This window comes from Rhinoraja longicauda, chromosome 15, assembly GCF_053455715.1.
Source record: "Rhinoraja longicauda isolate Sanriku21f chromosome 15, sRhiLon1.1, whole genome shotgun sequence".
Taxonomy (NCBI): Eukaryota; Metazoa; Chordata; class Chondrichthyes; order Rajiformes; family Arhynchobatidae; genus Rhinoraja; species Rhinoraja longicauda.
Window position 1 is genome coordinate 39,017,804 of NC_135967.1, and position 15,689 is coordinate 39,033,492.

The following is a 15,689-nucleotide window of genomic DNA, read 5'->3' on the forward strand; positions in this document are numbered from 1 at the left end:
ACTCACTGTGATGGATGTTTCTTTTGTTTGGTTTATGGTTGTATGTGTTATTGCATTTTTATTGATTATTCTTATTGGTCTTATTGTTGAACTGCGGGTAATTTTTCATTTCACTACACATTTATGTGTATGTGACAAATAAATTGACTATTGACTATTGATTTGAATACAAAAGGAAAGGACCTGAACCTAGATCTCAAACTAGTACAGGCTGCATTTTAATGTGGGGTTATCCTGCACGCAATTATCCTGCGTTCAGCGGAGTGGTAAACAAAGAATCTCAGGAGGAGAGGCATAGATAGGGTAGACAGTCAGACCTTTTTCTCCAGGATGGAAAAACCAAATTCTAGAGGGCATAGCTGGAAGCTGAGAGAAGCAAAGTTTTAAAGAGGATGTGTGGGTCAACTCTTTTTTTTTTTTACACACAGGGGGTGGTGAGTACCTGGAATGTGCTGTCAGGGTTGGTGGTTGAGGCAGATATGATAGTCTCATTTAAGAGCTTTTGGATAGGCGCACTGATATGCAGGGAATACAGGGATATGGATTATGCTCAGGTTTTTAAGAGATGGTCTTGGCATCACGTTCGGCACAGACATTATGGGCCGAAGCGCCTGTCCTTGTGCTGTACTGATCTATGCTCTTTGGTATTACTTTCTTCTGGGGCTATCTAGCTCATTTACTGTATCTTGGATGATTTAGCCCTCAGAAATCCCAATAGATAAATATTTAATTTTTGTTTACAATTCACAGGGGAACAGTGGTAGAGTTGCTGCCTTACAGCGCCAGAGACCCGGGTTTGATCCCGACTACGGGTGCTGTCTGTACGGAGTTTGTACATTCACCCTATGGGTTTGTACATCCTCGCGTGGGTTTTCTCCGGGTGCTCCGGTTTCCTCCCACACTCGAAAGACGTCCACGTTTGTAAGTTAATTGGCCGTGGTAAAAATGTAAATTGTCGCTAGTGTGCAGGGTAGTGCAGGTGTGATCGCTGGTTGATGCGGACTCAGGGCCTGTTTCTGCATTGTATCTCCAATGTCTAAAGCCTATACAACTGTTCTGGCTAACCCAAGTAGCACAAGTTAAAACAATATCCCTCAGATTTTGGAGGATGACCATCTGAATTAGCACCCAGTGTCCAATTTGGAAGCTGCACGCTGATGATTGAATGTCAAAAATACAGTTTGTTCTTGACTTTATGCTTTTCTCTCTGAACCTGTGTGCCAATTATTCCATCAGATGTGTCATGCTAACAGGACTGCTGTAGAAAAAACCCATTATAATAATGAACATATTGATATCTAATTTAAATGAACAGCCTGATGGTACCTGATTTTGCCATCCAACTGGTACTGTTACAATAACATAACATTAATGATAATATATTGTAAATATACATACCTGAATTGATATGTATTATAATAACTGTTGAAAGGTACATCTAGGAAACAGGTCCATTCGGCACAATGAGCTCATCAATCACCCCCATTCCCTACCCACTGTGATTAATTTACAGAGCCCAATTAACCCACAAACCCACAAGTATTTGGGATGTCCGAGGAAACCGGAGCACCCAGAGGAAACCTAAAGGGTGAACGTGCAAACTTTACACAGACTGCACCCGAGGGTCAAAATCGAACCTGGGTCTCTGGCACTGTAAGACAGCAGCTGTACCACCTGCTTCACTGTGCGGCACCATATTACAGACAGTAGTATACTACCTTCAGGCTTTACCGCACCTCGGTACCACACACAGAGGGTGGTGGGTGTATGGAATGAGCTGCCAGGGGAGGTAGTTGAGGCAGGGACTATCCCAACATTTAAGAAGCAGTTAGACAGGTACATGGATAGGACAGGTTTGGGGGGATATGGACCAAATGCTGGCAGATGGGACGAATGTAGCTGGTGGGACATTGTTGGCCGGTGTGGGGACGTTGGGCCGACGGGCCTGTTTCCACACTACCATTCCATAACTCCATGACCTATTTAGCAAACTGCGATCACAATGTCCTGGTCAGCAAAATGCAGGATGCAGAACAGAGTCAGGCTGCTTATAATTAAGATGCAGCCCATGACAGTCAACAGTGGCCTGAATATTAGATCCACCTTTTGCTAGGTTTGCTTCAGTGCTGGCCTCTGGGAATAGTGCCAGGGGATGGTTGACTTTCTCCCATGCACCGTATAATCTTCATTATTAACTCCTCTTTAAAACCATTAGATAACAGGGTCAGATGCAAGCCAAGTGAACGACTTATCTGTATCCTTGTACTCACTGCTTCGTTTTTCTTCCTTCTCATTTTTATGTGTCAATGTGGGTTCTTCTCTGCACTTTTGCCAAATGCTCCCCAGCGGGGAGGTGAAATTCACTACTTCTGCAGCTTGGCTGATTTGACCCAGCGGCAGGTAGTGATGAGCGGAGAGGGTGGGAGCAGAGGGTGGTCTCGATAGAAACGACATGACGCCACGAGGAGCTGGGAGTCACTCAGTCACATTCAGTGATGTGGAATTCGTCAAGTTTAGAGATACAGCGCAGAAACAGGCCCTTCCACCTCTGGTGTCCGCGCCGACCACCCGATCCTCACACACCATCACTATCCTACACACACTGGGGACAATTTACAATCTTGACCGAAGCCAATTCACCTCCAAACCCGCACGTCTTTGGAGGTTTACAGACTGTAGTATACTACCTTCAGGCCTTACCGCACCTCGGTACCACACACAAAGGGTGGTGGGTGTATGGAATGAGCTGCCAGGGGAGGTAGGGTTGCTGCCTTACAGCGGCAGAGACCCTGGTTCGATCCTGACCACAGGTGCTGTCTATTCAGAGTCTGTACGCTCTCCCTGGGACCACGTGGGTTTTCTCAGGGTGCTTCGGTTTCCTCCCACACTCCAAAGACCTGCAGGTCAATTGGCTTCATTAAAAATTGTCACTGGTGTGTAGGATAATGCAGATGTTCAGGGGTCACTGGTTGGCGTGGACTCGGCTCACGCTGTATCTCAAAACTAAACTAAGTACACTCTTCTGTGGGAGGTGGTGATGTGTTGCACGAGGGATGGGGATGGTCCCAAGTAATTTAGGCAGTCCTGTGTAGGAAGGAACTGCGGATTGCTGGTTTACACCGAAGATAGACACAAAATCCAGGAGTAACTCAAGAGGGTCAGGCAGCATCTCCGGAGAGAAGGAATAGGTGATGTTTCAGATCGAGATCCTTCATCAGACTGAGAGTCAGGGGATTGAGACCCAGAGTGCCCCCTGAATCTCAGTCTGACGAATACCTTTTCTCCACAGATGCTGCCTGACCCGCTGAGTTACTCCGGCATTTGTTGTCTATCTAATTTAGGTAGTCGATCTCAGTTAACACCCGGGTCCACACAACGAGGCAAGGGCGAGATTGTAGGTACATCTCCATCCTTCCACACCTGCTGAATGCAAGGATGGAGGAGGGGGGGGGGGGGGGGGGGGAAACCTACATTATCCGAGTTTAGTGCAGCTGTGTTAAAAAATATTTACGAGGCCATTATACTTTTTTTTCTTCGTTTGATTCATTACATCGTTTCTATCCTGATACATTCTTTGAAATGACTTTCACCCACTGGGCGGGACTCTCCCTGAGAGAGAGACACACCCCACCCATCACATCCCAGGTTAACCCACTCCCTGGATAATCGTGCCGCACGACTTGAATCAATGGGTCTCTGCAGCAAACTGGAGAGCAGGTCTCCAAACTCGATCCCTCCCTCCATCACTCTCCCTGCCAACTGATCGGCTGCTACATATCTTTACAGCGAGAGTTTCTGGACTGAAACCCAGGTGTGCAAACCCATGCTGATCTCTGCTGGCCCAGGCCAAATGGGAGGGGAGGGGAGGGGGGGGGGGGGGGGGGGAGAAACCCACTCATATTTACACCAGCTGAGATGTGGTAATTCTGCACAGATCCTGAACCAAAGCTGAGACCTTCTGGTCTGCTCGACTCTTGATACAATCTGCTTCACTAGTCGGGTTACCACGGGAGCTAGTACAGCAAACTAAAGGAAGAAAAAAAAAAAGAGAAAAAACCCCCAGCTGCGGCGATGTTTCCTCGAGAAAATGGTTAGTCTATATATATTTTTTCCACCCACCCGGGTCGTGGGACTGAAAGAGTTAGCTTTTCGGAAAGCGTGTTTTTGCCTTCTTGGCTGTTTGCATTCTGAAAGCGAGCAAAGTGAAATATCCAGGTGACATTTATCTAAGTTGTTTTTTTTTCCCCCTAAAAGATCTTGCTTTGCATTTAAAAAAAAAAAAAAAAAAACCCCCATCTACTGTTGAAGATTCCCCATTAGACCCCTCCCCTCTTTAACACAGAGCGATATGCGACGACTGTGTAGTCATGGCATTACCTTTTCATACATGATTGGCAACCTTGCTTTACTTGGCAAGTGATTAGCATTCGACGCCCGCCTCGGATGCTGCCTTCGCACTGTGTGTGTGTGTGTGTGTGTGAGATACAGCTTTACAGGGGGCTGCTGTTCGAAACCCTGGCTCCCTCTCTCTCCCCCTCTCTCTCCCTCTCTCTCCCCCTCTCTCTCCCTCTCTCTCCCCCTCTCTTATCCACACAACAGTGTGACGTGCCGAATGGGTGATGGCAAAGAATCCAGTGCAAGTGAAGCACTTGAGGCTGACGCTGCAATCAGCTGGAATGGAATGAATTAGGAAAACAAGGGGGAGAAGAAGAGACCTCATCTGGCATGGTGGATCTGCTGGACAATTTTAGTTCAGAACCCAGGTTGACCACACAGAGCCTGCCAGATCCGCATCTTGAATATTACAGTCTCCTGCATTGCACCATGACCTTGGATATACAGACCATTGTTGTGTTTGCCATTATCGTAGTGTTGGTGTTGGTGAATGTAATTTTAATGTTCCTGCTCGGCACACGCTAATGGATGAGTCTTGAGCTATTGAGGTGACACAGCGCTCCAGAGACACCGCTACAACATGGGCCTGCAGTGATATGAATGACGTTGGTATATTATCTACCTAATCTTTTGTCGTGTCTTGTCTTTAATATGCCTGTAAGTCTAGTTATTTGTTGGGAAGATCTTGTGTCAAATTTAAAAAAAAACAAAAACATATATATGAACTAATTTAGTAAAGGGCTTTAGGGAGGTTTTTAATTTTCTCAGCAATAGTATCTGCGCTCTATAGAATTTTCTAGCAAGCAATTATTCATGCTCTGTATTTCTGAAAGCTGGTCTCAGCGTGTGTGTGAGAGAGAGAGAGAGAGAGAGAGAGAGAGAGGGGAGAGAGAGAGAGAGATGGGCAGTTTTGGCTGAAGGATGCTCAATGTTTGCATTTAAGCATTGTCAATAAATATTTCCCTGTAAAACTAACAATGTTATTTGCACCAATAAATTTGTTGGTGGATTGATGTTTTAAAAAAAATACCCAGCATGTTTCAAGATAGAAAATGGCCAGCATGCTTTTTTTTGGGGAAAAAAAAAAAATGTTGTCTGTACAGGAATTGATTATTTTGTTCAGAGTGTGTTATGTATGACGAGGCAGACTTGTTTATATTGTGAATCGTGGGGTAATGGGAGATTGCAAATGCACTCTTGTGCAGAGTGGACGAAGGACTGACGTTTCAGGCCTCAGAGAGTTAATAAAACCCACCACAGTTTCAAACAAACCCTGAGGCAAATCTGTTCCTGCAGTCTTAATCAAATGAATTCAGCTGTTGCTATTTCCGTAATACAGTATGACACAGCATTGTTAATCTATTTTTGGTTATTTTTGAAACTGTGGAGAAAAAGAAAAACAGACCTTATTTTATGCCATTGCCTTTTATTTTTGACTAAATAATTCTGGTAGAATTTATAATGATCTGCATCTTCTTACAGCCATTTTTAATGTTTGGCCTGCAATTGCTATTCAACAATTTGCCGAGCTCATATCTTTGGAAAATTAAAACATGTTTTTTTTTTAAATGCACTGTTTTTAAATGAAGAAGAGGTGAGCAAATTACATGCAGTTTTTTTTGTCACCTGCCTCCATAGACAATTTGCCTCCCACAAATAACAAGGGTCATGTACATAATTCACCTTCTGGGCTTTTACTGGGGGCCCAGTGAGTCAAGAGACATGAGATGTGTTGAAAAATACCCTCTAGGCAGCATATGGAGGAGGACCAGTCGTGATTCATGAAACCTGTATAGAAATGTCTTTTATCTATGGTAGAAGATAAGAATCCCCAGTTTGAAAAAGAATCCTGACCCGAAGATTCACCTATTTGCTTTTCCCCAGAGATGCTGCCTGACCCGCTGAGTTACTCAGGCATTTTGTGTCTACAAGAATCCCCAAGTTTGGACAATGATAGTTACGAATAAGATAATCCGCCAACTAATTAAACCTCAATCTATTTGCCTCAAGTAGTTTGTAGACTTTGTTGAAGTGTTGTGATGTGAATTTCTAGGAGACAGCATTATTGATTTGAAATTAGGGAGCCTGTAATACTTGCGCCCATCGTGACAAAATCGTGACCAAACTCCCTTCCATTGACTCCATTTATACCTCACGCTGCCTTGGCAAGGCCAGCAGCATAATCAAGGATGAGTCGCACCCTGGCCACTCCCTCCTATCACCTCTCCCATTAGGCAAAATGGATAGAAGTAGAAAACACACACTTCCCAATTCAGAGACAGTTTCTTCCCAGCTGTTATCAGGCAACTGAACCATCCTACCACAACCAGAGAGCAGTCCTGAACTACTATCTACCTCCTTGGTGACCCTCGGACTATCTTTGATCGGACTTTACTGGCTTTACCTTGCACTAAACATTATTCCATTTATCATATATCTGTGCATTGTGAATGGCTCGATTGTAATCACGTATTGTCATTCCGCTAACTGGTTGGCAAGCAACAAAAGCTTTTCATTGTACCTTGGTACACGTGATAATAAACTAGCACTGAACTGAACTGATCTGGAATTTCTTAGTGTAAGCATTATTCAAGCTAAACACTGGTGCAATGTTGAGGAAGAAAAATAACAAATTTCCTTAATTTTTATTTCCCCTCCGTAATCACTTTTTTCCTTTTCAGAGGCAGCTCGCTCCCTCACAGATCTATTACTGGATTGGTGGGTGCATCAGTCGGTCTGTAAGTTGCTGCCAGAAACATTTTTGAATCAGTTTTGCGATCTGCCAAGAAGGTAGCCTTGGATCAGGGCTCAAGCCCATTGTCCTCTTGCAGAGATGGGGCCTTCTGTTTTCCCATGGAGTGTCCTGTCCAACAGGACTATACCAATAGGCCGTAAAACCTTGAGTATAACCCTTGAGAATATAAGAGCATAGAGGTTGGGTGGTCATGTAGCAGTTGTGAGTACAGAAGTTGGGGGGTCATGTTGCAGTTGTATAAGACGTTGGTAAGGCCACATTTAGAGTATTGTGTAGGAAGGAACTGCAGATGCTGGTTCAAACTGAAGATGGACACAAAAAGCTGGAGTAACTCAGTGGGTCAGACAGCAACTCTGGGGAAATAGTTTCCCTCTCCCCTGACTTTCAGTCTGAAAAAGGTTCTCGACCTGAAACATCACTTATTCCTTTTCTCCAGAGATGCTCTCTGACCAGCTGAGTTACTCCAGCTTTTTGTGTCTATTTAGCGTATGGTGTTCAGTTTTGGGTACCATGTTATAGGAAAGATGTTGTCGAGCTGGAAATGGTACATAGAAGATTTTGGAGGATGGTGCCAGGCCTAGAGGGCCTGAGGTATTAAGGAGAGGTTGTGCAAGTTAGGACTCAATTCTTTGGAGCGCAGGAGGATGAGGAGTGATCTTATTGAGGTGCACAAAATCATGAGAGGAATAGATCGGGTAGACACACAAAGTAGAGGATTGAGAACCGTAGGGCATAGGTTTAAGGGGGAAAAGATTTAATAGGAACCTGAGGGGTAATGAGCTACCGTAGAAGGTAGTTGAGGCAGGTACTAGTGCAACATTTAGGAAACATTTAGACAGGTACATGGATAGGACAGGTTTAGAGGGATATGGGCCAAATGCAGGCAGGTGGGACTAGTGTAGATGGGGCATGTTGGTCGGTGTGGGGAAGTTGGGCCGAAAGGCCTGTTTCCACTCTATAACTGAGGGAACCATGTGTGAGCTTAAAAACTCATAACCTCCAGCTGCAAGATGTGAAATATTTAACCCCTGCTGGACTCGATACATTTTTTTTGTGGTAAAGTTAGAGGTTTTGAAACAGAGGGTAAAAACATCTGACGAAAGTGTGATTATCTCAATGCTTAATCCACTTAGAAACATAGGAAATAGATGCAGGAGTAGGCCATTTGGTCCTTCCATATGTTCATGGCTGATCATCTAAAATCAGTACCCCGTTCCTGCTTTTTCCCCGTATCCATTGATTCCATTAGCCCTAAGAGCTGAATCTAACTCCCTCTTGAAAACATCCAATGAATTGGCCTCCACCGCCTTCTGTGGCAGAGAATTTCAGATTCACAACTCTCTGGGTGAAAACGTTTTTCCTCATCTCAGTCCTAAATGGTCTACCCCTTATTCTTAAACTGTGACCCCTGGTTCTGGACTTCCCCAACATCAGGAACATTTTTCCTGCATTTAGCCTGCCCAATCCTTTAAGAATTTTATATGTTTCTATAAGATCTCCTCTCATCCTTCTAAATTCCAATGAATACAAGCCCAGTCGACCCATTCTTTCATCATATGTCAGTCCCGCCATCCTGGGAATTAACCTGGTGAACCTACGCTGCACTCCCTCAATAGCAATAATGTCCTTCCTCAAATTCGGAGACCAAATTTGCACACAATACTCCAGGTACGTTCTCACCAGGGCCCTGTACAACTACAGTAGGACCTCCTTGCTTCTAAACTTAAATTTTCCACTTGATTGATTTCAAGACAATTATTAATCTGTTAATTTTAGTGCTCGCCAAAAATAATGAAAGTAATCCTAAAAATAGCAATCCAACATTTACACCAAGGAAGAAGTCAAAGTTGTGAAGGAAAAAAAAAATCTATTTTTCTTCCTGACAATTTCCAAGACACCACTCCTCCGTTCCTGATGGTGCTTTCTGTTGCTAAGCTACAGATCAATCATCTTGATCATCTGCTGGTGTCACATGCCAGTGGCCTTTCTCCACGTATGTAGAATTATATGCTTCTTTATGTGGGTGTCGAGAGTTGGCTGCTGATTATGGAATGGGCCTGATTTAATTTTCCATTGATCTCAATGAATGTTAAAATCGGGCGTCTTCTATAGGGGTGGTGAGTTCATGATGCCGGTTTTATACCAAATCTGCAATATTCATCAGTTATAGGAGCAGAATTAGGCCCATCAAGTCTACTCTGCTGTTCAGTCATAGAAAATAGGTGCAGGAGGAGGCAATTAGGCCCTTCGAGCCAGCACCGCCATTCATTTTGATCGTGGCTGATCATCCACAATCAGTAACCTGTGCCCAACTTCTTCCCATATCCCTTGATTCCACTAGCCCCCAGAGCTCTATCTAACTCTCTCTTAAATTCATCCAGTGATTTGACCTCCACTGCCCTCTGTGGCAGAGAATTCCACAAATTCACAACTCTCTGGGTGAAAAAGTTCCTTCTCACCTCAGTTTTAAATGGCCTCCCCTTTATTCTAAGACTATGGCCCCTGGTTCTGGACTTCCCCCAACATTGGGAACATTTTTCCTGCCTCTAGCTTGTCCAGTCCTTTTATAATTTTATATGTCACTATAAGATCTCCTCTCATTCTTCTAAACTCCAGTGAATACAAGCCTAGTCTTTTCAATCTTTCCTCATATGACAGTCCCACCATTCCAGGGATCAATCTCGTGAACAGTCATGGATGATTTATCTTTCCCACTCAACCCCATTCTCCTGCCTTCTCCCCATGACCCCTGAAACCCATACTAATCAAGAATCTGTCAATCTCTGCCTTAAAAATATCCATTGACTTGGCCTCCACAGCTGTTGATGTTGAACATCCCCTCATTAATTCTTGGTCGGCTTGTCTGCCAGACACAACGACGTTAGCACGTACATGTGGATAATGATTGAGAACCTTTGGCTAATTTGCCCTCGATAAATCCTGCCTTCCCACTGAAACGTGTAGCATCCTGATCCTACTTTGGTGTTTATAATTCCTCAAAATCTCTGCACTCATCTAACCCCAGCCTTTTGTGCAACACCTATTTTTAATAAATATTCTATCGCTACTCATTTACCTTCATTTGATATGTTCCTTAGCTTCGAGAATGCGTTTTCTAACTTTCCTGCTAATACCACCTTACTTAAACAGTTCCATAAAACTGACTTCTTTGGAGAAACCTTTTGTTACTTGTCCAATCTTTTTTCATAGTTTCTTATCATTCTTGATCTGATTGCATGCTATTTTTAGCCGTTGGAACATTTAAACATAGAATACTGAAAAACACAGCACATGAACAGGCCCACAATGCCTGTGCTGAACATAATGCCCTGACATCAGTCTGAAGAAGGGTCTCGACCCAAAACGTCACCCATTCCTTCTCTCCTGAGATACTGCCTGACCTGCTGAGTTACTCCAGCATTTTGTGAAATAAATACCTTCGATTTGTACCAGCATCTGCAGTTATTTTCTTACACTATAATGCCAAGTTAAACTAATTTTCTCATTCTCTGCCTGCACGTGATCCAAATCCCTCCACTCCCTGCATATCTAAAAGCCTTTCAAACACCACTATCATATCTGCCTTCACCTCCACCCCCAATGAACACATTCCCAGCTACCTTCCTCTCCCTGTGTAAAACCAAAAAGACTTGCTCTGCACATATGCTTTAAACTTTTCCCCTCTGACTTTCAAGCTATGTCCTCCAGACTTTGACATTTTCACCCTGGAAACAAGGTTCTTGCTTTCTGAACAAGGAGTTTGAAGGGTCCCGACCCGAACCATCACCTATCCATGTTCTCCAGAGATGCTGCCGTAGCCGCTGAGTTACTCTGGCACTTTGTGTCTTATTCTGACTGTCTACCCTATCTATGCCTCTCATAATTATATACACTTCTTTCAGGTCTTCCCTCAACCTCTGATGCTTCAGAGAAAACAATCCAAGTTTGTCCAATCTCTCCTTTTAGTTAATACCTTCCAATCCATGCTGAATTCTGGTAAACCTCTTCAGACTCTCTCCAAAGCCTCCGTATCTTTTCCGTAATGGGTGACCAGAATTGCAATATTCCAAATGCGGCCAAATCAAAGTTTTACAACATGATTTCCTGACTCTTATACTCGATGATAGACACAAAGTGCTGGGGTAAATTAGTGGGTCAGACAGCATTTCTGGAGAGAAAGGATAGGTGATGTTTTAGGTCGGAACCCTTCTTCAGCGGAAACATCATCTATCCTTTTGCTCCAGAGATGCTGCCTGACCCACTGAGTTACTCCACCACTTTGTGTCTTACACATCTTATACTCGATGTCCTGTCTGATGAAGCCAAGCATGCCATATGCCTTCTTTACCACTTATCTACTTGTGTGGCCACTTTCACGGAGCTATGGTTTTGGACTCCAAGATCCCTCGGTACATCATTGCTGTCAAGAGTCTTGCCATTAACCATATCCTTTCGCCTAACTTCTCATTTGACCTCCCAAAGTGCAACACTTCATATTTGCTTTGATTAAACTCAACTTTATGATATAACATTTAAAATGTTCAAAATGCTACTTAAATCAAGTTGTGTTTTTGATTGCATGAAGTGCAACACATGACATTGAGAACTTTCCTAATATCAGTATATTTTCTCTTCGCTTTCACAAAGAGCAGCCTAATTGAAGTGCTCTCATGTTAGCGTAGTCTGATAATAACATCTACCCAAAATGACATGAGATCAGGAAACAAATATTGTTTAAAACAATTAATACCTGGCACATTAAATAGAAATTCTTGCTATGTCATGAATAAGCCAACATTTTTAGTTACTTTATTCCATTCTAAGTTAGTGAAGTGACCTTCAGTTACATTACATTGCCTATTAAACTCATTATCTCAGTGCCTGACAGAATATAATTTTTTGATTTGTATTTTGCAGTGATAGACAAGTGAACATGACTGATATTTTTTTGGTATTATTTGGGATCTTGACTTGCATTAAAACTTTTTTTTTCAGACCCATTTATGAGCTGTGGCATTAAATTATTTTTTTTCTAATTTATCATCTCATCCTTTTTAAGTCAAATGAAAATATTCAGCAGTTAGGCAATGACCATGGAGAGAGAAATGGGGTCATCATTTGGGTTAATGGCTTTACCAGAATGAAGGAAAGTTAGAAAACAGAGGATGGAGAGATGTGGTGAGAACAAAGGGAATACTTGAGAAGTGAAGACCAAGACTGGTATCAGTGTTGGTTGAGCAAGAGAAAGTGAAGGCTTGTTATAGAGTCATAGAGTTATACAACGTAGAAACAGGTCCCTTCGGCCCAACTTGCCCACACCGACCAACATGTCCCATCTACACTAGTCCCATCTGCCTGCATTTGGCCCTTATCCCTCTAAACCTATCCTATCCATATACCTGTCTAAATGTTGCAATAGTACCTGCAATAGTACCTGCCTCAACTTTCTCCTCCGGCAGCTCATTCTATACACCTACCATCCTTTGTGTGAAAAAATTACCCCTCGGATTCCTAATAAATCTTTGCCCCTCACCTTAAACCTATGTCCTTTGTTTCTCGATTCCCCTACTCTGGGTGAGACACTCGCCTTTACCCGATTTATTCCTCTCATGATTTTGTACAACATGATTCTATAAGATCACTTCTGTGCTCCAAGGAATGGGGTACTAGCCTGCTCAACCTCTCCCGATAGCTCAGGGCCTCGGATCCTGGCAACATCCTCCTAAATCTTCTCTGTACTCTTTCCAGCTTGCCAACATCTTTCCTATAACATGCTTGTTGAACTTGGTACTTGAAAACAATTTCACTGGGGGAGGAATTGTGAAGCATAGGAGCACTAGAGCAGGTGGGGAGAACAATGTAAAGGAAAATAAAGTAAGTCAAGTGGGCAGAGCAGCCAGAAGCAGGTTATGGAGCATGGGTGGACTGGTAGGAGCTGCTCATTTACCTTAATGCAAGGAACCTCACAGGTAAGGTAAGGCTAGTGAACTTAGAGCACGGGTCTGCACTTAGATTTGTGGTGCTATTGCAATGATAACAATGTGGTTGCAGGACTGATATCTTAATGGTCCAGAGTTCAGCAGTTTTAGATGTGTCAGAGGGGAATGTGAGGAGGGGTGGAGTCCACATTACTGATTAGGGGAAACAACAACATGACCCAGAGAGAATACCTTGGAAGGATTGTCTTTAGGTAGCTCCGTCTTTGAGTGCAGGAGCGGCAATCATTTCGGCAGGTTTACACCGTAGGCTCCCAATGGTTAGCCAGAATTTGAGGAACACATATGCAAGCACAACACAGCAAGGTGTTAGAGCCACAAAGCTCTCGGGGATGGGCACAAAATGCTGGAGGAAGTCAGAGGGTCAGGCAGCATTGCTGGAGATAAGAAATAGGTGACGTTTTGGGTTGAGACCCTTCTGACTGAGAGTCAGGGGAGAGGGAAACTAGAGGTCTGAAAAGGTGTGGAACAAATGAATGGCAGGTATGAAAAGAACAAATCAAAGCCAGCAACGATGATCAAGGAAAGGTGGAGCACATGATGGTCCATTGTTGGCTGTGGAGTAGGTGATAACGAGTGGATACAAACAGTGAAACTAAGCAGGGCGACAGTGAAGACAGTGAAACTAGTAAGATGACGGGGGGGGGGGGGGGGGGGGGGGGGGGGGGGGGAAGACGGAGAGTGAGGGAATGAAAGGGTAACTTGAAGTTTGAGAAATCAATATTCATACGGTTGGGTCGGGGGGGTGGGGGGGGGGGGAGAGATGGAGAGAGAGGGAATGAAAGGGTAACTTGAAGTTTGAGAAATCAATATTCATACGGTTGGGTTCACAGGAGTGTGGATTTTAACTTTCCCAATAATGGCTGGGGTTTTCTTAGTGCGAGAGGCTGCGATGAGATGGGATTTTTTATGTGGATCCAATAAACGTTTTAAAGACAATATGCAGAGAGTGTCCTCCGGGAAACAGGGCTGTTCTTGACCTAATCTTAAAAAGTGAAACTGGGCAGGTGGTGAAGGTATTAGTGGTGGAAGACACAGGCAGCAAATGATCATTATTCACCAAGTTTGAAAAGGCATAAACTTGGTCCTCAAGTAAAGGTCTTGGTTGGGGGGAATTTCAATTAAGCAAGAGAAGACCTGGCAAATGGAGATTGAGAGCAGATGCTTAAGGGTTAAATGAGAGCTGACAAGGGGAATCTTTGAAAGGAAATATAGTGAATGTTCAGGAAAAGCTTGATCGGGAACGAGTGAAAGACAAAGATGGACAGGATGGCAAGATGGAGAATCTATTGCAGGTACATGGTTGGTTGAAAGTGATGTCACAGGTAGATAGGCTGGTCAAGAAGGCTTTCGGTACATTGGCCTTCGTCAGTCAGGGTATTGAGAATAGAATAAGAAAATAACTGTTACAGTTGTACAAGACCTTGCGGTGACCACATTTGTCGTATTGTGTTCATTTTTAATCTGGTGACATTAACATCATGGGCAATCTAAAATAATAATGAGGAGTTCTGGACAGAGAGGGAAAGTATGTGTCAAGACAACAACTTCTCTCTCAATGTCAAAAATTAAGGAGCTGGTCAGGGAGTGGCGTGGACTACACGTCCCAGACTGCACCAGTGGTGCAGAAGTGGAGATATTTGGGAGCTTCAAGATCCCAGGTGTAAATATCACTAATCATGTATCCTGGTCCAACCACATTAACACTATGGCCAAGAATGCACATCAATGCCTCTACTTCCTCAGAAGACTAAACACATTTGGCATGTCTCCAATTGGTAATTGACTCTTACCAATTTCTGCAGAAGCTCCATATAGAGAGGACACAAAAAGTTAGAGTAACTCAGTGGGCCAGGATAAAATGGATAGGTGAGGTTTTGGGTCGAGATCCTCTTCAGACCAGCAGCCTGATGTAAACCAGCTGTTACAAACGAGCATCTGTAGTTACTTCAGTCTGGAGAAAGATCTCGACCCGAAACATCGCCCATTCCTTCTCTCCAGCGATGCTGCGTGTCCCGCTAAGTTACTCCAGCGTTTTGTGTTTAACTTGGCATTATGTTCGGCACAAACATTGTGGGCCCATTCTTGTGATGTACTGTTTCATATTCTATTGCGGGGAAATGGGTTTAGTATAGATAGCCCGCAAGATGTGCATGGATATGGTGGGCCGAAGGGCCTGTTTCTGTGTTGTTCAACTCTATGTCTCTATGACACTAATTGCAATTGATCTATCTGGAGGAGATATGAGCAGGAAGAGATTAATGAGATCTGGGGTGAGAAGAGAGGTAAAACATATTACTGGAACTGTGAGATACAGAATACAGTAACTAAAAAGAATGCTGGAAAACATCCCCAGCAGGTCAGGAAGAATCTGTGGAGTTATGAAGATTTATGAGTTGTGATGATGATGGGAACTGGTCTGGAGATAAGACAGGATGGAGCTTCTCAGTCTCAATAGATATGTGCAGACTTACAAGATGAGTTAGTATGTGTATCTGCCAAGATCACATATAAGGTGGCAGAGGTTTTCTGAGCAAGGTTGT

The 15,689-nt window shown here is 43.6% G+C and overlaps 1 protein-coding gene across 7 annotated transcripts in view; it reads left to right on the top strand.

Moving 5' to 3' along the window:
• arhgef9a (Cdc42 guanine nucleotide exchange factor (GEF) 9a) overlaps positions 1 to 15,689 on the top strand; it is a 224,866-nt gene that overhangs the window by 56,927 nt on the left and 152,250 nt on the right. Inside the window, exons 1-2 of one of the 7 annotated variants that reach the window (XM_078412536.1) lie at positions 3,917 to 4,090; positions 7,077 to 7,133. The exons of 1 other annotated variant lie outside the window; for it this stretch is intronic. In XM_078412536.1, the coding sequence (XP_078268662.1) occupies positions 4,088 to 4,090; positions 7,077 to 7,133 (60 nt within the window). In that variant the 5' untranslated portion in view covers positions 3,917 to 4,087. Of the gene's footprint in view, positions 1 to 3,916; positions 4,091 to 4,867; positions 5,005 to 7,076; positions 7,134 to 15,689 lie in introns of those variants that run through there. 5 more of the 7 variants (XM_078412534.1, XM_078412535.1, XM_078412540.1 and 2 more) reach the window with 5 other exon arrangements.